This window comes from Chlamydotis macqueenii, chromosome 22 (genome assembly GCF_036417535.1).
Source record: "Chlamydotis macqueenii isolate bChlMac1 chromosome 22, bChlMac1.mat, whole genome shotgun sequence".
NCBI lineage: Eukaryota > Metazoa > Chordata > Aves > Otidiformes > Otididae > Chlamydotis > Chlamydotis macqueenii.
Genome location: NC_141577.1, coordinates 1,662,997 through 1,685,326, shown reverse-complemented (window position 1 = coordinate 1,685,326; position 22,330 = coordinate 1,662,997). Strand labels below are relative to the sequence as shown.

At 47.4% G+C, this 22,330-nt stretch overlaps 1 protein-coding gene across 2 annotated transcripts; it reads left to right on the top strand.

Annotated features, from left to right (window-relative positions):
• Positions 1-1,011: 1,011 nt before the first annotated feature.
• KHDRBS1 (KH RNA binding domain containing, signal transduction associated 1) lies at positions 1,012-22,262 on the top strand. 2 transcript variants are annotated; one of them, XR_015260886.1, is made up of 11 exons: positions 1,012-1,416; positions 8,159-8,286; positions 8,893-9,009; positions 10,066-10,212; positions 12,761-12,897; positions 13,787-14,000; positions 14,913-14,980; positions 15,315-15,373; positions 17,759-17,953; positions 20,558-20,619; positions 22,025-22,262. XR_015260886.1 is itself a non-coding variant. In XM_086764788.1 (9 exons), the coding sequence occupies exons 1-9, from the start codon at positions 1,098-1,100 to the stop codon at positions 17,854-17,856; spliced, it is 1,287 nt and encodes a 428-aa protein (XP_086620914.1). In that variant the 5' UTR covers positions 1,061-1,097; the 3' UTR covers positions 17,857-19,141. The 2 variants fall into 2 exon arrangements, 1 of the variants encoding a protein (XP_086620914.1); XM_086764788.1 differs by lacking the exons at positions 20,558-20,619; positions 22,025-22,262 and having other exon boundaries at positions 1,061-1,416; positions 17,759-19,141.
• Positions 22,263-22,330: the final 68 nt, after the last annotated feature.

The window sequence follows — 22,330 nt, the reverse complement described above, 5'->3', positions numbered from 1 at the left end:
CAATAACAGAAACCTCTGCAGACGGGGCTTTCACATTTGAAATAATCCTCAGTAAAAAAAAAAAAACCAACATTCAACAGCACTTTGTTGGGTTTCAAGGCTCTGCAGACAGGCCTTCCCCAGTAATTCCACCCCAGCACCTCTGACTGGAGTTCCTTAACCTCTGATAATTGGAGCCCATAAAACTCTTTTTCTTCCCTCTTCAACGCTGCGTAACGCCACCCGCCACGCAGGCATTAACCGCTCTCTCCAAAACCCCATATCACAGCATGTGACCAACGCCACAAGTACACCAAGCGCTTCCCTCCCCGAAGGGCCCCACCAAGGCCCCGCACCACAGGGCAAGGCTACAAAGGCGGGAGGGGGAAGGCTCGGCTCCCGCGCAGGCCCTGTCCCGCGGGGCAGGTCTGCGAGCACGGGCAGGTGGCGGGCTCAGCCCTTGAGACGGGCTGTGCTGGTTTACCGTGCCTGCGGAGGCCAGCCGGGGCGGCCACGCTGCCTCTCCCGCTCCCCAACCGGACCCGAGCCCGGCCCGGCACCGCGCTTCGAGCCTCAGCGCTCCCACCTCAACAAAACGCTGACAGCGCATGCGCTACAGCCGCTTTGTTCTGGCGCGGCCAGCCCCTGCGCATGCGCAAGCCACTCCTACGCAGGCGCCGTGAGTCCCCTGGGGGCTGATTTTCACAGCGGCCTGGGACTGCTGTCACGCCGCTCGATCTGCGCGTGCGCAGTCGAGGCCGGGTGTGTGTGCGCGCGTGTGTGTGCGTGTGGCGGCCCCTCCTTCACACGTGTCCCTTTCCGTTTCAGGGGCTGTCCACTGCGCCTGCGCCTGAGGAGCGCGAGTCTCTGGAAGCCCGCCGCTTGGCGGGGGCGGGCCGCGAGGAGCGAGGCGCAGGCGCGGAGGCGCGGCGGGGTGGTCGCGCGGGAGCCGCCGGAGGAGGAGGAGAGGGGGGGGGGGTAACGACGCCGCCAAGGGGGCGGGGCTTCCGGCCCCGCACTTCCGGCCTTGGCGCCGCGGCGGACAGTGTGGCAGCGCCGCTCGGCCCGCTCCGCTCCGCTCCGCGCCCGCCCACCCCGCCGCCCCTCTCCCCCTCCCCATGCAGCGCCGCGACGACCCCTCCGCCCGCCTGGGCCGGGGGCCGGGCCCCGGTGGAGCCCGGCAAGGGGCTCCCCAACAGCGGCGCCAGCCCCGCGGCGGGGGGGGCCGCGGGGCCGCTGCCGGGGCGCAGCCTCCTCCGCTGCTACCGCCCAGCGCCACGGCCGGGGCCTCGGCCGGGCAGGCCGCCGCCCCCACCCCGCTGCTACCTGGGGCCGCTGTCAAGATGGAGCCCGAGAACAAGTACCTGCCCGAGCTGATGGCCGAGAAGGACAGCCTCGACCCGTCCTTCACGCACGCCATGCAGCTCCTCACAGCAGGTACCGGGGGCCGGGCAGGGCGGGACCCCCGGGCAGGGCACGTCCCCACCTCCCTGCGCTCGGTGGGGCGGGCAGGGCGGCAGGCAGCCCCTGGTAAACGCCTTGTGCGGGGAACGGCGGGAGGGACCCCCGCCCCGGGGGGCTGATGCGGCGGCGGGCAGCTCCCGGGGAAGCGGGGTTGGTGGGGGGTGTGGGGGGGGGCGTTTCGCCGAGCCGCTGTGGTTCCTCTGCCCGGTGCGAGATGCGACCCCCCGGGGGTTTCGGAGATCGGGCATTTCTCTTATTTCATCTCTCTTTGGCCCTGTGCTTAATCCAGGGCCTGGGCCGACCCAGAACTTTCTTGTTAAAATGCGGTGACAGCGGCCCTTTCCATCCCCGGGGAGAGAGGGGGCCAAAGAGAAACGGTGAAAATGGGGATTGTCCGTGTAGCGCCTGCTTGAGTCCCCGTGAGGCATAGTTTGCGATCTCTTTGATTTTTCCACTCTGGTGATCTGTATTAGAGCTTATTTCATGCTTCTGATGAACCCAGATAGGCAGTGGAAATGGCAGTCTTTGTTCTGTGCCCAGCCTAGCCTTCTCCTTCCCCAGCACCGCTGCCCAATCGCCTGCCGGCTCTGATTTCTCCCTGTCTCCACGGAGCAGCTGCTGCGCCCGCGTTTGGTGCCTCTGTCAAGTACATTCAGCTGCCTCAAGACACTGCAGTCAGCTTAAAAATTGGAACGAGTTAAAAATATTTGCTCATGCTTACAGCTTTGTGTGCGTGGAGAGCTGGGAGGTACCCAGTGCGAGGAGATACTCAGATTTAATCTGCAAAGAGCAGAGCGTTCAGCTCTCTGATACTTGCCATTCTGCTTCTATTTATTTTATTTTTGTATCTTTAAACTGTATAATATTGCCACAGTTGGTGCAGTGCTAGAGATTTTATTAGCTCCTCCTTTAATGTAGGAAATAATTCTTAGGAATTGCTGTCTCCCGTTGTCCAAGTAACTGAGGTATATCGTCACGTGTAGCTTGGCATCGCTCGCGGACATCTTCATCTAAATAAATTAGTTTTATAATCCGATTTGCCGTCAATTTGACGTTTTTCATTAATAAAACCCTTTAGCCAGCTGATGCTCGACAGCTCTGTGATAACGCAGTGAAATGAAACCTAAGGAGTTTGTTAATTCCCGCACAAAGAACGGCGTTCTCAGCCCACTTAGCAAAGCATCGTTGGCTGAGTGGTGTAACAAGGATTTATGAGGTTTTCTTCATTTATTTAAAAATTGCTGATAGTAAACTGCAGCTTTGTGAGACTTAAAATTGATCATTAGAAGAGCTCCAGATGCTTCCTGCTTGCTTTGGATATTTTGAAAATTGCTGTCCTTTGGGAGCGTTCACTAGCAGTCCAAATTCAGGGCAGTCTGAGCAGGAAGCTCGTGAGAAAGAATCTGAAATAAAACAGTGGTTTTAGGTGACTAAATCTCTTTGCGCAGATGACTCCAAAGTGATCTGGATTGCTCAGAATTTCTCTGCTGCTGTGGCAGCCTTTGGGGGTGTCGTGTTGGAGAAGCTGCTGTACAGCTTCCTTTGGAATTTAGGTCTGGGTCAAAGATTGTAATGCGTACGGCCAGCACGACTTACACGAAATGACTTCCAGACACAGAAATGCCTGATTATTGAGTGTCAGCAGTGTTCCTATTCCAGCCTTTTTTCAGGCGTGGAAGTTGCTGCCTCTGGGAGGGAACCTTGCAGGAGTTCTGCGTTAAAACTAAGACTTCTTGTTTAAAAACAACATGTAAAAGTACTCTGAAATACTTTTGTGGTTCTGAGGCTGCTTAGCATTTTTAGAGAAAATGAGCGGTGTTTCTGACCAAGGTGAACGGCAGCACCGTGATGTAATACTGATCCTCGGACAACGTACTGTGTGATGGAAAGGCGGTGAAGTGGCGAGGCTTTGGGGTTCTGTTACACAGCGCCCTGAGCAGAAACTGGTAACTGGGGTTTCTTGCACCTTGGAATATGATCCTCATTTCCTACTCCTGTGGCTGGGGATCTGTGTGCCCCTCCGCTTCCATAGGAACAGGAAAACCCCTTTTCCTCACTTGCGTTTATGCCCCCCGGCTGCTGCGGGGAGAGCAGGTGGTGTTTTGAAAGGCACAGTCCTCTCTGCGTGCTGTGGGAGGACAGGGGGTGTCCATTGGTGAATTAGCTAGGCATACGAGTTTTTTTTCAAATTCTTGTGGTAATCTCAGCTATTTTTATTTCATGGAGAAAACTCCATGTGAAAAGAGCCGGTTGTCTCTGAGCTTCCTATGCTACAAACCGCTACGTGAGCTACGTCACTGCACTAGCAAGTCTCTGTACCGCTCACATCCTCATGTTAAATTCCCAGGAGTGCGGAGCGGTGAGGAGGGACGGAGATGGGTGGTGAGGGGTGGATTCAGAGCAGCGCCAATGAAGGGAGGGAGCGTTAGAGCGACGCAGGGAGATGTTGGAGGGCTCCTCAACAGAATCCCCTGCTGAGCGGGTTGGCTCTCCTGCCAGATCCATCCAGGCTGTGTGTATTCCTAGGACAGAAAACGGGTTGTACGGGAACGTCAGATGGATGGGCGGCGGCCTCGCTGGAGTGCCTGCCAAGGAACCAAACAGTGGGATTAGAGATGGGCTGAGCTCGCAGGGGTGATGAGGAGCTGTGTGTAACCCAGAGCAACGCTACGGGCCGGAGCTTGCGTAGCGTGGAGTTACAGCTGTCCCGAAGTGGAGACCATTACCTAAATTTGTGTGTTTCCAAGCGTACGCCCTACCCCCAAGGAGCTGTAAATGCCGCCTTAAACCTGTGCCCAGATGTCGCGGGCCGGGCTGTGCCGATGCCGCCCGGCTGTTGCATTGTTAAATGTGTACCCTGCTAAGCCATGCCAACGTTAGAGGCTGGTGCCGGCCTGCCTGTCACTGCTGTGACCCTGCCTCCTCCCGCTTCTCTCCCAGGCGCCTCCGCTACCTGTGCGTTCCTCAGAGCTCACCTCCGGGCTTTCTCCTCCCTGCCTCACGCTTGGGCAGTGTTTCTTCTCTTCCCCGCGCTCCTTCTCCCTGCGCTGGTGGCAGTCCCCTGCCTTCTCAGCAAAGCTCCAAAGCAGAGCTGTCTGCGTATGAAGCCCAGCATACCAGCTGAAGGGTCGGGGTGTATTTCAGCAGAAAGTGGGAGGGAAGTGGTGGGGTTAGGCTTGCCAAATTCTGCAGCTTCCGCTGTTGGCAGAGTCCATCCAGGAACAGCTCCCTGCTTCCTCTCCTGTGGAATCAAACCAGCTGGGCAGCCGTGGCAAAGGGGAGAGGGAGCTCTGCTTTCTTCCGGAGGCTCCCATCCCCAAACTCTTTTAGGGTTTTTGTTTTTTGGGTTTTTTTGGGCACGGGGTCAGTATTATCGTAATGGTAAGATAATACTCTCAGTATGATGAATAAACAGTGTGCCTCTGCTTGCAGAGCACCAGCGTGCTGCAGGACGATGTTTCATATGGGGTGTTTTGTTAAGGAAGAGCTCGGGCTTAGATCAGGAGTAGCACTGTGGCTGCTTAGCCTCCTCCTTGCGAAGCAGCGGTGTTACCAACCCCCTTTACCTACCCCTTAGGATTTCATCTGAGACAATGCAATCACTGCCCCACATGAAGTCCTGGAAACCACTGCCACACATGCCGCCAGCCTGCTGACATTCCCCGTGGCAAGAAGGTAACCTTCTGCTGCACCTCTGACGCGGCTTTAAAAAATCAGCACTGGAATGAGGCATGCTTAATCCCTCAAGGTACACGTCCGCTTCTCCTTCCTATCAGTAAGTGGCCTGACAAACTGCTACCGCTCGTCACTTCGTTCAGTACTGCTTCGTGTTGCGTAGCTGGTCTGCCGGAACGCACGCAGATAACGCTGGAATCCTGAGCAGCAGGACACGTCGCGAGTGGCGTGGTTTTAGTCCTTCTGCACGCCTGTTTCCAGACGGGAGTTTGTTCTGAAGGTGTGAAGGGGACTGCGGGGTCGCCCTGCTGACCCGGACTGCAGCAGCTGGAGAACTTGGAGTTATTCTGCTGTGCGGGGCTTTTTCTTCTCCTGTGTTTTGGATTTCATTTGAAGACTTGATGATGGTGGATCCAGTGCTTTTTTTAGCACACGGTTAATTATTTGTTGCCCTCACAGACTGATTCCCAGATGCCGTTGCTACTGTTGCAGGAGGCAGAATGGATTTTGCTGTGCGGTTGATGTGAACTGGGATTCACTGGTTTGCAGAGGCTTACAGCTAATTGCGTGGGGTTTTGACGAGGTAGAAGATGCCTCTGGGTAGTTTAATTTACATCACGGAAGTTTTAGGGTGCTTTTATTCTGATGTGTGCGTAGAAAACAGTTCTTGTCAATGTTCAGAATGCATTTTCAGCCATTCATGTACCTTTTTTGGAAAACCAAAACTTTTGAAAAGTAATTGCGTTGTATTATAGGCTGTCAAGCTATGCCTAACGGGGCACCGGTGCAATCTTTATTTTCCAGGTCTTGATTCTCTGATCTGTTCTTGTAGCTAAAATTGAAAAGACTACGTAAAACTAACGAAGGCAGCGAACTCTGTTGCTTATTTTATAAATTTGACAGTGCTTGAACTTCTGCGTTTTTTACTTTTGCATAGTGTCTTCAGAAAATAATTTATTTTTAAAGCAAAGGTCAGGCTATCTTTTTCAAAGCAATTGCATCCAGGATTTTTTTTTTTTAAATGAAGGAGTCATGGTAACACTTTTGTAAGGGAGCCAAGGTACTGTTGCAAGTAAAAATACAAAATTTAGGCTTTTTTTTTTTCATAATTATGCAACAAAATCTCCAAGTTCTCTATTTAGATCTCTGAACTAAAAACCAGTTTAAATTACTGTGTCCATAACTGAAAAGATAAAATATTGGTCATTTGATCATATTTTCTTCAGGGTTTTTTGGGGGGGTTGCACATCTAATTGCTTGCCTTGCTTGTGGTCGGCACCGTTTGAAAGATGCCAGTCGCGCTTCTCAGCCCGTGAGGCTGCGGTTGCCCGTCCAGTGGGAAGGATGGCGGTAACCCATTGTTCCTGCTTCTGTTTGGATTGCACCAGAACATTACCAGATGGCTAGTGTGTCCCGTAGTGGGTACACCGATCTTCCCAAACTGCAAACATGAACATTTAGTTTCTGGCATGGACAGAAATCAGAGGGAACACAAGATATTGCAGCTGCCCTCTTTAAATCCTGGTAGTGACTAAGCAGTCTTCAGTTTCGTCTTGCAGCTTTAATTCGGTTACGTGTATAATCTTGTGAAAGTGTCTTTCCCCCGAGATGTGAGAAGTTGTATTTAGAGCACTTTCGACTCAGAAGAGATATTTATAGTCCTTGGGTTTGCTGATGAAATGGCACAATTTAACTTTTAAGGAAGGGTCATGCTCCTCTCCTGATAAGCATCTGCGGATAATAATTTGTGATGGCTGTGCATGGTGTGACCATTTTTATTTTTTCTTCTTAGTTGGGCTGAAGAGTGCATCGTGGTTCATCAGTAATTTGGGATTGTTAATAATGGATTGGCTCCAAACTGGGGGGAACCTGTCGTCTAGTTGTTGGCTATTAAATAAAAGTGTGCGTGACTGGACTTCTCTGGAAAAGAAAAGCCGGTCAGCTGTGGGCTACGTTCTTCAGAGAAGTGTTGGGTGGTGTTCTTGTGCAAGGGAAAGCGCATTCGTGACTGTAAGAACCTGTGCTAGGAGTGCCGGCCTTGAAGATGATCTCCATCTGGGTTGTCTTTTATGAGGTGACCGTCTCCTGCCATCTCTCAGTGAAAGTTTAGTTTCTAGCTAGGTTTGAGGAGGTGTTTGTTCCTAATTGGCCTACCTTAATGACCTACTTCCAGAAGGTTATCTGGGCTTTGTTCCAGATCCCCCTCAGGCTGCAGCGTGCCTTCAGTTCAGTCAGGCCACCTCAGTGCTTTTCCAAGACTCTGAAATTCACAATATACAATTAAAATTCAGAACCTTATTTTGAGAGACAAAAATATGGAGTTGCGTTGCCTGAATCAAGTTAAGGACTCCTGGCGCTCACTTTCATGGCTACATGCCTGAAGCTTACACCTTAAAAAACCAAGTTAGGAATTGCTGGTGTGACAAAGGTGCATCCATTTAATGAAATGAGGATTGTAAGAATTTCATCAGCCAGACCACACTTTAGTGTGTCACTCACTCAGACTTCTGTTTATTAGGAGTGTTTTCAACTTAACGGAAATTCGTAGTGTCAGTATGTCTTGGCTGCACTAAAATTACAGATTTGAAGTAGTGCTTCAGCTGGAACAACAACTTGCCTGATTTGCCGATGGCCGCCGCGTTGTGGTGAGTGGGTGCAGTAGCGTAGCCGAGGCTGGTTCCTTTGTAGGTTTAGGGGTCTACAACATGAGTTTGGGGACTGACAGAGGAAAGCACAGCAGAACTGTACTTAGAGTTTCCTACTCTTATTTCTTGAAGTTATGTGTAGAGCATTCTCTGCTGTTCTTTCTTATTTTGCTTTACGATCCTGGTTTTGGCCTTCCGGAATCCCTAGACGCGAAGGGAGGAAGGGACGCTGGGCTAGCACTGAAGAGGTGGCCTGTCTGTCCAGATTCCATCCATGCAATGACAAGTGTTCGTATATCCACAGAGAACGAGGGTGGTGTGTCCTGTCGTAATTCCAACTCTAACGGTGATGCTTGTTTGAGGAATATAAGCAGCCCTATTTTTATCTTGTTTAGAAATTGAAAAAATTCAGAAGGGTGAAACTACAAAGAAGGATGAGGAGGAGAACTACCTGGATTTATTTTCCCACAAGAATATGAAACTGAAAGAACGAGTTCTGATACCTGTCAAACAGTACCCCAAGGTGAGGGCCAGAAAATAGCTTACTGAATCTCTGTCATTTGCTTATTTTCCATGGGTTTTATGGCTGGCTTTGAGATAGTAGCTGTCAAAGCATCATCAGGAGTTATGCTAGTGTTCCACTATCGCTCCGTAATTTTTCCTATGCAAGCTTACAGGATCTTAATTCTAATATATTACATTTGTAGAATGTCTTGGGCTAAAGCTAAATGGTGATGCATAGCTGTGATCCTTTATTATGAGAGTAGACACTTTGATACGCAGAGCTTTGTGTTTTACAGTTAAGAACCCATTTAAGACTTGTTGCCTGTAAAATTACTGGAGAGTAGATGTTAGAATTAAACGCTTTGTGTGAGTTAATTTAGCTTGATTTTCTGGAGGAGCATTTTTTCATTAAAAGAATGTTCTGGAACTTAAATTTTCCTGTGCGTTTTTTGGTCTGTATTTTTTGGTGAGCTGAAGAGAAAGTGGAGTGGCTAAATTTTTTGTCAGCCAGCATAACATTCAGAAAAGCTTTTGTTAAGGCTACTGAGCTCTGGAGCTAATTTGTTTCTTTTTTTTTTTTTCTTTTTTTCTTTTTTTTTTTTTTTTTTTTTTTCTTAATTTGCAGTTCAACTTTGTTGGAAAGATTTTGGGACCTCAAGGCAACACCATCAAGAGGCTTCAGGAAGAAACTGGTGCTAAGATATCTGTGCTTGGGAAGGGTTCAATGCGAGATAAACAAAAGGTAAGGGCATCACTCTTGAAAACATACATATATCAAAATGCTTTTCATATTGCTGGGAGAAGCAGTGGTTCTCAAAGCATTTTATGAAAGATTAAACCATTAAAATCCAAAAGCAAAGGCAGCAGGAAGTCACCCTTTCTAAATTGTTCTGTGCATGCTGGGGAGCAATCTTGATTGAGGCAGAAGTGTGATGCAGGTTTTCTTCATGAGCGTGACTTAGAGAGCAGCCATCCTTTGACATCCTGTACCCATGGATGCAGAGGGAGTTTATATGAAAGGTAAAGTACAAAGTTTGTAAAATGAGAATTAATTCCAGCTACTCTGTGAAAATTAATTCGCTAAAGGAATAGGTTTCCCTTCCAGGGGAAAAGAAAAAAAAAATTAAAAATCCTTTTTCCAGCTTTTCACTCTGAAATCCTTAAATTCTCATGGTTCACTGAAGATGTTGGAGCAGTATGTTCCTGGTAATCTTTTGTGAATCACAAAGTGCTGGGAGGTTTTTTTGAACAGAAAAAATGAAAAGAATTTTTTTTTCTTCCTGCTTACTCCCAGAACTGAGCTAACAGTCAGCAGAGCTGTAACTTAATTTGACTTTTTATTTCAGCAGCATGGAAAGCTCCTACACTTCTAGTTTATTTGTAGCTTCTTAAAGCTATCTGAATGACACAGGTATCTAAGCGCAGAGTCACAGAAAAAGCTTGTTTGCAGCATTAGACTTCTCTAGGTGGTAAAGAGCACCTCAAGCAGAACAATAGCGTGGAAGAGGAGGAACACTGCTTGAATATGCTTCTGGGGAAAAATGTGTCTGGCATCAGTGCATTAGCAAAAGTATGTCATCTGAAAAGGCAGCTGTAAAATGATGGAGGGTGTGGGTTGCATCTGGCTGTTCATAAAACTGTATCCTCGTGTCACTAGTGTGCTGCTATGATCTGTGTCCAGGCACGGCCAAAATGCTTTTGCAGACGTTTCCTGTTAAGGCTTAGAAAACAGGTAAAAGAAAAATACTTTCTCTGCATCTTACTTAGTGTCAGAAATCTCTAATCTGGTTTGTTTCAGGAGGAAGAACTGCGTAAAGGGGGAGATCCTAAATATGCTCATCTAAATATGGATTTGCATGTCTTCATTGAAGTTTTTGGACCCCCTTGTGAAGCATATGCTCTGATGGCTCACGCCATGGAGGAAGTCAAGAAGTTCCTTGTTCCAGTATGTACAGTGATGTTCTTTCCTTTCTGAAGGAGATGGATGGGTTGTGAATCTGTAAGGCTGGGTAAGGTCTGCACAGCCTAAGGCTCGTGCTGCAGGAATAGTGTAGATGAGGAAGCCCGGACCGTTAAGTGTGTGTGGCAGCTTGAAATGACCCCGTTCATCTCGTGTGAAGGCATGTGTGATTCCCCTAACCATAATTAGAAAGATGTACGCTTAAGGAGTGGAAAGGCCACTGGGGGTTAGCAAAGGTAGATCTAATCCTGTTCGGGTAGTTTAAAAAAGAAATATCCAAGATCAGAATAGTTTCAGGAATTAAAAATTAAGCTGAATTCTGGCAAATGGCTTCAGCATTTTTACGTGCTTTTGGATAGCTGTGAGCTGCCAGACAGACTGTAATAGTATGTTAAAGTAAAAGGCCTTGACTGTATAGCTCTCAATCACTTGTTTGGAGCTTCCTTGCAGGCCTGTCCAGTTCTGTCCTGCAGAAGGTAGGTGAGCAGGTTGCCTCTTTGGTGGATGTGTGTGGGTTTGTCACAGTGGTCCTGTGACCGACGTACCAGCTGCCTGCAGAGAGTCCGACTCCAAGCTTATGAGCAGGTCAGAACATTTCCTCTGAGTGTACGTTCCTACATGTCTGGTTCAGACAGAAACCTTTTCAGGGCCTTGGAGTCAGTCTCATGGAGCACAGCAAGGAGGAGATTCAGGACTAGCTTTCAGTTGTATCGGGAGGTGCTGATGATACCTTCAAGCATTTAACCTGAACAGTTGTATAGAGCTCTTGAAGTAGGTGTTTCTCTCCCAGTAAGTACTGGCTGTAGACACTGGAGTGGGTGGGTAGCTTGTCTAGCTCTTGGTGTCAGTTTTAGCAGGAGAATAACTTTAGCCATGCCTGGCATGGAAGAGACGACTTAGCTGAGTTCCTCTGGCTTGGAACTGTAGCATAGAAGTCCAACTAGAAAACTTCATTGGTCAGAGCAGAAACTAAGTATGAAGGTGTTTCCTCTGCTCTGAATGGGTGGTGTGAGGATGAGGAGGGCAACTGCCCAGGCAGCTGCGTAGTCGTATTCAGTCTTGTCGCTGTTTTCTGAGACACGCCTCTTAAATCGGTATTTTTACCGCTTTAAACGCAGGTGATGTGGAGGAGCCTCTTTTTGCTAAGCAGGCAAAAAGATGCCATACAGATGACACTTGTTATCTGTTTGGGGATGTCTTTTACTGGTGAACCTTGTAAAATCCTTGTGGTCAACTTCATGTCAGTTTTGTGCCAGTACGTAACAGGACACTGCTCAAGTATTGCCTCCAAGAACTGTAGAACATAAGGAGTCTTACGTGTGTTATTAAAACAATGGTGTTGCTTGGTAAATTAGGAAAAAACGGAATGAAAAAGAAGCGTGCAAAGCTGCCTGCTTCTGGCTAGCTCAGCCTGTAATTCAGAGACCTGGCAGGTAGAGAGCTGAATACACCCCAGCGCCATGCTCCACAGCTGAGCCTGGAGAGCTTCGATGTTCTGCCTGCAATCCCAGGGGCGGGTGGAACCTGAGAGCTGTGCGTAGTAGGGGAGTGCAGAAAAGCGTATGGGTACTGTGTGATTTCTGTGAGTCTGACAGAGAGGAGGAGAGACTGCTGTGTGAAGTGTCTTTGAAGGAAAGAGGTCATCTTCAAGGAGCCCTGGGGATGTACAAACCCTCAGCTTGCTAAAGCAAGCGTGCAGCCTTGCTATTTGAAGTGTCTTGTCTGTTGGTGCCTTCAAACAATGTGCTAAACTTGTGAAAATTGTCAGAGAAGTCACTGTGGAAGCCAGCAGTGCTGTGAAGACACATCTGGTAGGAGTCTCCTTGCTTTGTGGTGTTGCCATGGTGTTGTGAAGATCCTCAGTGCGAGGCCCAGCTTGGCCCCCTGTGTTGAGGGGAGGGGTGGGATGACTTCTGCGAGGTCACCAGAGTTCTGTGCTAATTCCTGACACTAGATCTCCTGAGGCCATAGAAATACGTGGAGCTGGACACATACCGTGTTCCTAACAATTTGAAGAGGCAGCCTGGATTTGCAAATGGGTGCTTACTCTTCATCAGACTGCATCCTATCCTGTTCCTTCAGCGCGTCGGGAGCACAGCAGCATGTTGTTACCTTACACGCACTCGTTGTCAGCCGCTTGCCTTTAAATGGGAGCTGTAAGGTGCTCGAGGTGAGATGTGTCTTGCCTGACTTCACCTCTACTCTCCAACATGTGCAAATAAATCTTGCTGACATCTCTGGGATGCTGGACGTCAGACGCCTCCCGAACCCGCGTTAGAGAACCCTCTTCCCAGGGACCAGCTGTAGTGCTCGCTGCAGCTCCCGAGCACGCGGGTGGTGTGCCCTTCCTGGGCTGTTTGGAGAAAGCTGGCAGTTGTGCACTGCTGCAGGCTGAGCAAATCCCAGTAAAGCTAACCAGCAGTTAATTTAGGACCACCGGGTTATTTTTATTCCAGCACCGTAGCCTGTGATATCTCGGAGCACAGACTGGCTAGTTAGCTGTTCTTTGGAGTTGACTCTTTCCTTTTTTTAGGATATGATGGATGATATCTGTCAGGAGCAATTCTTGGAGCTCTCCTATCTGAACGGTGTACCAGAGCCAACTCGTGGCCGAGGAGTCCCTGTGCGGGGAAGGGGAGCTGCTCCACCACCGCCTCCGCCTGTTCCAAGGTATCTTTCCCAAAAGCACAGACCTGGAAATGCTGCATCTTGCTCAAATTGTGCTGCTGGATGAGGTGAAACTACTTGTTCTCACACGTAAGCTGTTGGCCTTGACCTTGGCTTTTGGCCAAGGCTTTCTAGCCTTGCGTTGCAGGCTCGCTTTTAGCAAGCTGGTGTCAAATATTTAGTATGTTTGAGATGTAATCTAGCACAGTGGATGTCTTCTGTATTATTCTTGATGTCTGAAATCAGTAGCTTCATAAAGCAACCTCTCAAAAATTGGCCCTCAGAATCGTGGATAGATGTGTCGTGTTTGCTCCCGTAGCCTTCAGCAGAACAAGCGTTTTCGGTTTAAACCGACCTTCCTTTGACAGTTAGAGGGTGGCGTTACTCTGTCGTTGCTGCCAAGGCATCTGGATAAATTGGCAATAAAACTCTGTTACCGTAGTTTTGCTTCGCTAACTGTTTCATGGTGGGGAAAGTCTTTGCTTCTGAGTGTTTAGCCCAGAAATCTCCCTGCTCATCTCATCATTGATCTTTACAGTCCTGGAGGTCTGGCAGTCATTACAGGTTAGTGATGGAGGGTTGTTCAGAATGAACGCTGAGAAATTACTTGGCCAGTGCTCTGTATCAGATTTATTTCTCTGTCTGTACGACAGCTAATGCAGGAGAGTTCTCATCCCAGAAGATAGTTCTGTCAATCCTGCAATACAACGTTAGCAATTCTTGTGCTTTCATTCTTGATAAAGCATTCACGGCGTAGTTAATGATGACTGTATTTATTTATCAAGCTGTTGCATTTTAAAGTAGGCGGAAGAAGCGTATGCGCTGCCCTCAGTGTTCAGCACATGAGCAGTACAACAGTCGCTGTTCACAGTCCTTTTCCTCTCCTTTCCAGGGGACGTGGTGTTGGTCCTCCCCCTCCTCCTCCTCGGGGAGCCCTCGTGCGAGGAGCCCCGGTGCGGGGTGCCATTGCCAGGGGAGCTGCTGTAGCCCGCGGAGTGCCTCCTCCCCCAGCAGTACGGGGTGCTCCTGCACCCAGAGCACGCGCAGCCGGCATTCAGAGGATACCGCTTCCTCCTCCTCCCGCGCCAGAAACCTATGAGGAATACGTAAGAAACTATTTATCTTTGCTTTTTTAATTCCAGCTAGCTGATCATATATTAGATAATCAACTTCGTTGAAATTAGAGCTAACAACAGTACGACTGCGTTGGGGAAGTGGCCACTGGTCACTAGTATGGTGCTGCCCTAAAGACAGGGTAAGGGGTGTTCTTTATAAAACTGAAATGTGCCCCCAAGACTGAAGTTTGCCGTAACTGTCAGTGCACGGTAGAAAAACTGAAGCACAGAGACTGATAAAGCTTTCGTCACATGCTCTTTCTGCAACAGAATTCTTTAAGCTGGGAGAGAGCACCAAAGGTTTCTTATGGCCCCTAAAATCCTTACAATAAATATGTGAATGAACATGATGATGTTTCAAGGGATATAACTAAGCACCACCCTCCTGTCAAGCTTATCATAACATCTTTGCTCTTGTTATTCTAAAGGGAAAACAAGATGGCTGGGTTTGATGCACAACAGCATTTTGGGGAACCAGCACAAATATTGATGTTTCTAAATTGTATTTCTCTTCTCAGTAAAACTTCTCAGTTTTTCCACTGAAACCTGTCATAACTTAATAGGTTGGGTTTTGTTTAGCTGTAAATCTGTATTTTAGATAACCCAGTTACAGGCCTCCTGGCACATGGATTTGTATTGCAGACAGACTGCAGCTCTGGAGGTGTAAATGGCTTTCAAATGCGTTGTAAATACTAGTCTGGTTTATTTCTCCCAAGCCACAGGACACAAGCAGATTTTCAGCTCCCTATGTGTTATGATTGACCCCTCTTCCCTCTGGCAGGCAAGGATTCACAGGCTCCTCTGGAAGCTGCTGCAGGCTGAATTCAGCTTTGCCGTTACTCTTGGTCAGGCGTTAACCTTTGGTGCTTCTATTAACACCGTTTGTGTCATCATCTGTTTCAGGGCTATGATGATGCGTATGCAGACCAGAGCTATGAGGGGTATGAAGGCTACTACAGCCAGGGCCAAGGGTGAGTTTGCTTGTCTCCTGTCTGTTACAGAGAAAATTATGCGTGATCTTTCTTTTTTCTTTTTTCTTTTTTTTTAAATTAAGAGAATGGAAACACTCATTTCTGAGTTTGAGCTGTAAGGAGAGCGCCCTGTTCTGCTGGAATCCAGGAGTGCCTGGGAAATAACTTTTGGGAGTGTCCCAGTGTCCTTGACAAATCCGTAAAAGCAATGACCAGACACGCCACGGCCACAAGCAATATTGGGCATCTTTGCTTTTCAAGCGTTTGTGCAAGTTGTGTCAGTTCAGGAGTACGATTTCAGCACTGTATGTAACCAACATCATTACTCTTCCAGGGATACAGAATACTATGATTATGGACACGGGGAGGCACAGGAAACCTATGAAGCTTATGGTATGTCTGGGAATACTGTTCTCTTGACAGGGAAGGGGCTGCACGTGGTTGGGAATTGCCTGCAGCAGTTGCAGGGAGTTGGGAATTGCTGATGGTTAACCAGCTGTTTTCCAGTGCCACTCCATTCTCTGAGCAAAATGTTCCTGAGGAGAACTTGAAGTAGTTTTCGTTGTAGAATGTTTGTGCCCTGCAGATTATCCAGGTCTGAACAACCAAAGGCATTCTGTGGGCTTTAGGTTCTTACCCAGCTTGATTTTCTCAAAAGTGACGCTTCTAAAATTCCATTTTTTAACTATGGAAATGTATTTTAATTTCCTTGTAGCTTTAGAATATTTTAAGAGCTCTGGATTGCCACCCACAGCACTGCTGCAGTCTGGTTTTCGAGGATTATGTTTTGTTGAGCTGAATGAGTGCATGGTTCCATCTGCTTCCATAGCCTCAAAAACTAGCAAGCTGATACTGACTGCACTGTACATTTGCTTGAAAAATGGATTGAAGTGTCATATTACGGCCTCCCTTTGACTAGGTGGAACAGTTTTGGCCAATATGACTTGCAAGTAGTCTATGAAGTTTAGCTAATTGGAATTGCGTAAAGCTGTCAGCTTAGGCTAGGCTGAGGGGTGCAGGGGAGGGATCAACCACAGCTATAAATCACCACCTGTCGAAAACAACCACCTCGTACCTGAGGCACCGGCAATAAAGGATTGGGTGACTGCATGGGGGTTTTTTAATGCTAGCTCAGACATCCGAGCTTATGAATGGTGTCTGCATGTGGCAATGACTAAGATTCATTCTCCTCTCTCTGTAAACAAGCTGAACTATAAACAGTTAGGAAAGCTGTGCAGCGAGCTGCTTAATGGCATGGAAATAGGCTGCATTGGAAACAGCTCCCTTCAGCAGAGCAGCAGTTGCCTGAAGGTGTGAATGAGTGCAGGTAGTGAAGATAATGACCAGCTGGAGGGGCTTGCTGGGATCCTCAGGAGCTGGGAATCCCCTGTTCCCTGTCGTGCCGGTATTACGGAAGCAGAGCTGTGAATATGGTGGCAGTAGCTGTCTCGTGTGCCAGCCTCCGGGTGTTCCCTGCTCAGGGCTTAAGTGGTGAGCAGTTCAAATTTAGGTGCCTAACCAGGGATGCTTTTCCAGTCTAAGATGCATTTGAATAGAAAACTGCTATCTTCCCTGGCCTCAGTGGCTTGGTTTGTTGCCTGTGTTAGTCACGCAGCACAAAGAGGCTTTTGTGGCTCCTACTTGGTAGGAGAGCGGCGGTGTTGTCTGGAATATGAAGGCCAAAACGCTCGCTGTATACTTGGCATGAAGTTGCCACAGCTAATCTGTTTATCCACAGTAATTTCCTTTGGTCTCTGCTTTCATGAAAACAGAATTAGAGAAATAAATTGTTGAGCCAGGCTGGAGACAGTTTTGAGAAAATGGGAACGTGCACCATGGTGGTAGGAACAGACTCAGCTGTCTTCCAGGCTTTGGACCCTTACTTTCGTAAACTGGTGACCCTGCAAGGAATGGCAGGCGTGCACATTGCGAGCACAAACCGTAACGAAAGCTGAGCTTGGATATTTGGGGCTTGAGCTAGCTCGGGGACAGCAGGGATGCGAACCTCGTTTGCTTTGGTGGTGGCTGTATGTAGCAGAAGGGTTTGGGCTGTCCTGTTGAGCGCTTTGTCCCACCAGCGGTTTGTGCTGGAGTAGCGCTAGCGAGTGGTGTCTGCTGCGAAGAGGTGAGAGATGCTGCGCGAGCTGCAGCTGGACATTTTCCTGTAACCACGGAAGGGAAGGAACAGCAAGTCACGGTCAGAAACAGACTGGTGTCTGGAAGATCAGTCGGACGTGCTGCTGTCCTAGAGCAGTGTAGGGACATTTATTTTGGCACAATTGTCTCGGAGCTGCCTTCCTGGCATCTGGCAGGAGAGCAGCACTACCTGTAGCAGTCCACGCAGCCAGACCCCGGGGTTATAAATGCTGCTGGCCGCCAGCCCGAGGGGCCGCAGCTGCTGCGACCTTCGCCGCGGCTGGCTGCCAGAGCTGCCCTGTGAATTGGCTTCGGCTCTGCTGAAATTAATTACTCCTAAAAGGTAGCGGCTTTGTCCAAGTCAGTGCTTAGCTGGGCTGTGAGAGCTGCAGGCTTCCTGGGGATGCCACGCAGGTGGCTTTTTCCCCATAGTGTCGGAAGATGTGCTGCAAACAAGAGGTTTTGGTGGTCCGCAGGGCGTTTTGCAGACTGGTTTTGGGGTGAAACCGCTGTGAAGATGCCCCGTGCCTCCGCGTCAGCTCCAGAGGGGAGGCCGTCCGTCCGGCACCGCTGCTCCCTCTGTGCCCGTGCCCATGCCCGCAGCACTCCGCCGTCCCTGACGTATCCCTCTCTTTTCCGCAGGGCAAGATGACTGGAACGGAACCAGGCCCTCCCTGAAGGCCCCGCCGGCCAGGCCAGTGAAGGGGGCCTACAGAGAGCACCCATACGGACGTTATTAAAAAACAAACATGAGGGAAAAATATCAGTTATGAGCAAACAGTTGTTACTGATTCTTGTATCTCCCAGGATTCCCGTTGCTTTACCCACACCAGACAAGTAATTGTCTAACTGTTTTTCTTCGTGGCCCTTTTTCTCCCACTCCATCCTCACCCTGCATTCTGGCTTCTGTACGTAGTATTTTAAAATGAGTTAAATAGATTTAGAGGACCGACTTTAAGTTTTTTTTTTTTTAAGTGTGTAGATGGCTTTTCTTTCTTTGTTGTTTAGATAAACACAACTGTACCTTTTTTAATAAAAAAAAAAAGTTGAGTTAAAAATGTTAGTTTCAGAAGTGACATGCTTTGCTTAGCAGTTATGAAATTAAGGTTTTGTTAACCTTTTAAGTTTGGTTTTAAGGAACCCATAAAAGATGTAGTTGCAGAATCCCAAAGTAGGCTACATTTCAAAATTCAGGGCTGTTTTTAAGAGTTAAAATCATAAGGTAACGGTAGTAGCTGCCACCGTTTAAAAGTAACCTCAGATGTCAAACTTTCCTTAAAAGCAGATTGCTGGTGAATCTCAAGTTTAAATTTTAATATGAAGGATCCTCAAACAAATTAAATAGCATTTTTTAAAGGTGATTGACTTAAAAGAAAAAAAAAGAAAATTAGGTTCGTAAAATTGACTTTTCTTATGTGGGTTTTGAAATCTAGCCCCGCACTTTTGGTGTTGAGAGATGCTTGGGAAGCAGATTTTCCAGTGCACGGGGGTTCTTAGTTTGGGTCTATGTGAAGAACTTCTAAGGGAAAAACGAATTAAAGCATGGCTCTAATTGCCCAGTGTTTGATATTAGAAAACACAGTATTAAGCGAGCAGATCTGAGCTCTGTAAAATTACAGCCTTCTCATTTTTATAGCGCTTGGGCAGATAATACAGCGCGAGTTTAAAACTGACCACGCTGTCAGGCTCAGCCATCCCATGGACTTGTTCAAGTGTATCTCAACACTAGCTTTGCATAAAAAGGGACACTGCAGCTGAAAAAAAAAACGAGGAAAAAGTTCACGTTGTACATAGGATAAAGTCCTAATTGGATTTGTACACTGTCCTCCCACTCTGTTCTTGGAGATTAAATGCTACATGTGTAAGTCTGCCTAAATAGGTAGCTAAAACTTGTCAAAATGTCTGCCGCAGTTTGTCAATAAAGTTTAGTCCTTTTTTAATCAAAGTAAATGTGATGAATTGTCATTTTTTTGTTGAGCAATAAAATAGCTATTTTTTTTCAAATAAATTTAAATTAATGCTAAAGCTAATTGTCTTTTTAAAACATGGAGACATTCTAAAACTGGTGGTTTTTGTAATTCTCACAAAAAGTTTATCAAGCTCGTTGAATGAGCTTGATTTTTTTAAAAAAAAAAAAAAAAAAAGAAAAAAGAAAAAAAGTTGTTTTTCACCCCCTGGAAATTGTTGAAAGCAGTTTGATCCTGGACCGTGGCAGAAATCTGACATGAGTCTGCTGGAAAGTGTTTATGGTTCTTTGCTGAGTTACTGATTCAGATTTCAGGTGGCCTCGCAGAGCATTCCAGACTGCCGGCTCCAGATTGAGTCTGAAATGGCTGGTTTAAACGTAGCGTGACAAAATGAATGCTGAAAAATCCAAGGCTCAGCTGCCACCGGGAGGAAAAGCAAGCTTGCTTTCTGCTTTATGTAAATACCCCGAGCCCCTTGGCTAAGATGATGCCCTTACGGTAGCCTTTACTGGGAAAGCCGTTTAAAAATGTGTCTTTGTTTGAGGAGGGCGCTGCAGTTGCTCCTCGTATCCTTCTGAAAGGCTGTGTATGTATATATATATATAATACATAATAGTTTAAATTAAACTGCTTCTTAGAGAGACGTGAAAAATGGTTTGTATTTCCCATCTGCAAAATGAATCTGGCATTCTAGGGGGAGAGAATTAAACTGCTTGGGGGTGAAAAATAGAGCATTAAGAGCCAAACTGCACATAGCAGTGCATGATTGAGGGGAGTACTTTAAAACAAAAAGTTGTATTTGTAGATTGTTATTAAAGTGTAAATAACTGAATTTTCAACAATGGTTTGGAGTCAGCTTTCAGGGCATAATGTCTTGCTTGATGAAAAGATCACCCTATACCCCCCTTTTAAAGGAAAATTATCGCAGGAGAATCAGGATGTGTAAAGCTAACATGCATCGCAAACCCCAAAAGGTAACCTAAATGTCTGATTTTAATAGCACATTTCTCTTTTACATAAACTGTGACGGCAACTTGCATAAACTTTATTGAAACAATTCTTCAAGTGTTAATTTTAATGTAAAAATTTGCAAAAAAAAAAATGTTTAAAATAAACATTTAAAAAAAACCACATGCTTCTGCATAAATTAGCAATAATTTTAATAATGTGCCCTTGGAAAATGCACTGTAATGTAATGTGGGCAAAAAGGAATCGGCAAGCTTAAATATCAAAAGATGTAAAATGACAACGAATGTAGATAGTCCTGCTACTGCCAAAAAAAAGAAATTCTGCTCAGTTATTTAAAAATGTAAAATGACGGCCCTTTTTAGACCCCAGTATCGATATTTACTGTGAAATGTTCAAAGCTCAGCTTAAGTTGCATGTTTTCCTTCCTGTGTAATTGCATGCAGGAATCTCTTTCTTTTGGTTTGTGCTTCCGTTAAGGAGACTCACAAATGTCTTCGATTTGCAGGAGTCAAGAGTGCATCGCTCTGAATCACGTGGGTGAAGATGCGCAGGGGCAACACGAAGTGGGTAAGTTTGTTTATTTTTGCAACCCGTTGCAAGCTGCTAAGATGTTCTGAGTGGGAGGTGGGGGGGTGGCACCATCTGAGCTGCAAAACTGAAGCCGTTCTTTATATACCCACAAATAAATTACTCTTGCAAAGGCCAGCTACATGACTGACGCTCCTGCGGAGGTCACGGTGTGGAGGAGGCTTCAGCACGTACCTGCGTAGAGCTCTCCCACCGACATCCCGTGGAGAAGGAGGTTTAAGTGGATTTGAGGAGAGAGGGAAACGTGGTAAGGAGATCTGTCTCTTGGAGCTGGTTCCCGATGGAGGCGCTGGCCTTCATGAGAGCGCTCTCGGCAGCAAGGTAGCGTTGAAGTTGTTACCCCATGGTCTAGAGACAGAGCAGCCCAAGGAATGGCTCCGTAGGAATTCCTGTGTGAGTCCATAATGCATTCACATTATAGACTGCAGATTCTAAACCAGATGCTTCCCAGCCAGACCTTGCTAGTTCTACCCCTTCCACACCCCTGTCGATGGGCTCTGAAGTGCGGTCTGGCTGCTGGCTGGGTGTTTGATGGCTTTTTGTTTGATGTTGTTGCCAGAGACTGCTCGGTCAGTGGTCCTGCCGGCCTGGCTGGGACGCGTTTAGCTCAGAGCGCCGTGGGGCTGCACGCCTGGTGTCAGCAAGTGAATGCCCTGAGCCCTCAGGAAGGGTCCTGGACCCCCAGCACCTTGGGGTGGTGGACCCCCAGCACCTTTGGGTGCTGGTGCCGGTCAGTACCCGCGGTGGCGGGGCTCCCTCTGCCGGCTGCTCTGGCCCCACTGACTTGCTTGTTCTCCAATAAACACCTTGCGAAATGCACACAAGTGAGATCAAACCAAGCCGTGCCTTGGTTGGGGAGTTTATCACGCGTCAGCGGAGCGACCTGCTTACACAGCAAGGACACATCTCCCCCCAGGCCCAACGGCAGCAACTGTAAGCATTTCCTTTGGGGACAGCTAATCGCTTTCTCTGAAATCTCGAGATCACTGAAAATCTGAGCTCTGTAAGTAAAAGAACAAAGAAAAGAAACCCTTGGAACACTGAGGAAGTCTAATGGCTTCAAAAGCCAACTGTGAAAAGCCCTGGGTGTAGGACATAGAAGGACATAAGCCTTATTTTATTTGGAAATGTAAAGCCAGACAAGCTTCGCTTCTCTTAGGAGTTTTGGGAACAAGAAAGTGGTGATATGTGGAAATGCTGCAACGGAGATTACCCTCAGTTCTTTGGCTTCGACTTGAAAATTGGATCTGTCGCTTTCTGCTAGGGGAAATCCTAACGTGTCTGGATTTGTGGCCTGTTTGTCGAATGCCTCTTCATTTACGATGTAATTGGAACATCAATTTGTACGGTGTTGTACCAATCTTTCCCATTTCTTTCCTAATAGGCACAGCTTTTATATCAAGTGGAAAAGACTTGGTAGAGATGATCTATTATGATGCAGTTTTTTACCAGTAGAAGTGGATCTTGTGACGCTGCCTTTGGAGTAACACGGCTTGCTTGTCTATTGCATTTGTTGCGTGTCTGTGAAAGATTTTACTGTTATGGAGGAATGTAAATCTTAATCCATTGAAAATAACTGTCTATGCCAAAAGTATTTTGAAAACATGCCCTGCGTCAAACAACTTCCTCCCTCTCATAGCATTACTACAGTCAGATTTTAGCCTAGAGTCTTGCAAAAGCTAATTTGAGA

Excerpts from the sequence above, each read along its gene's own strand:
- KHDRBS1 (XM_086764788.1), top strand. The coding sequence starts at position 1,098 with ATGCAGCGCCGCGACGACCCCTCCGCCCGCCTGGGCCGGGGGCCGGGC. Across the intron at positions 8,287-8,892 it reads CTGTCAAACAGTACCCCAAG|TTCAACTTTGTTGGAAAGAT; the intron begins GTGAGGGCCAGA and ends CTTAATTTGCAG. Across the intron at positions 15,374-17,758 it reads GGAAACCTATGAAGCTTATG|GGCAAGATGACTGGAACGGA; the intron begins GTATGTCTGGGA and ends TCTTTTCCGCAG.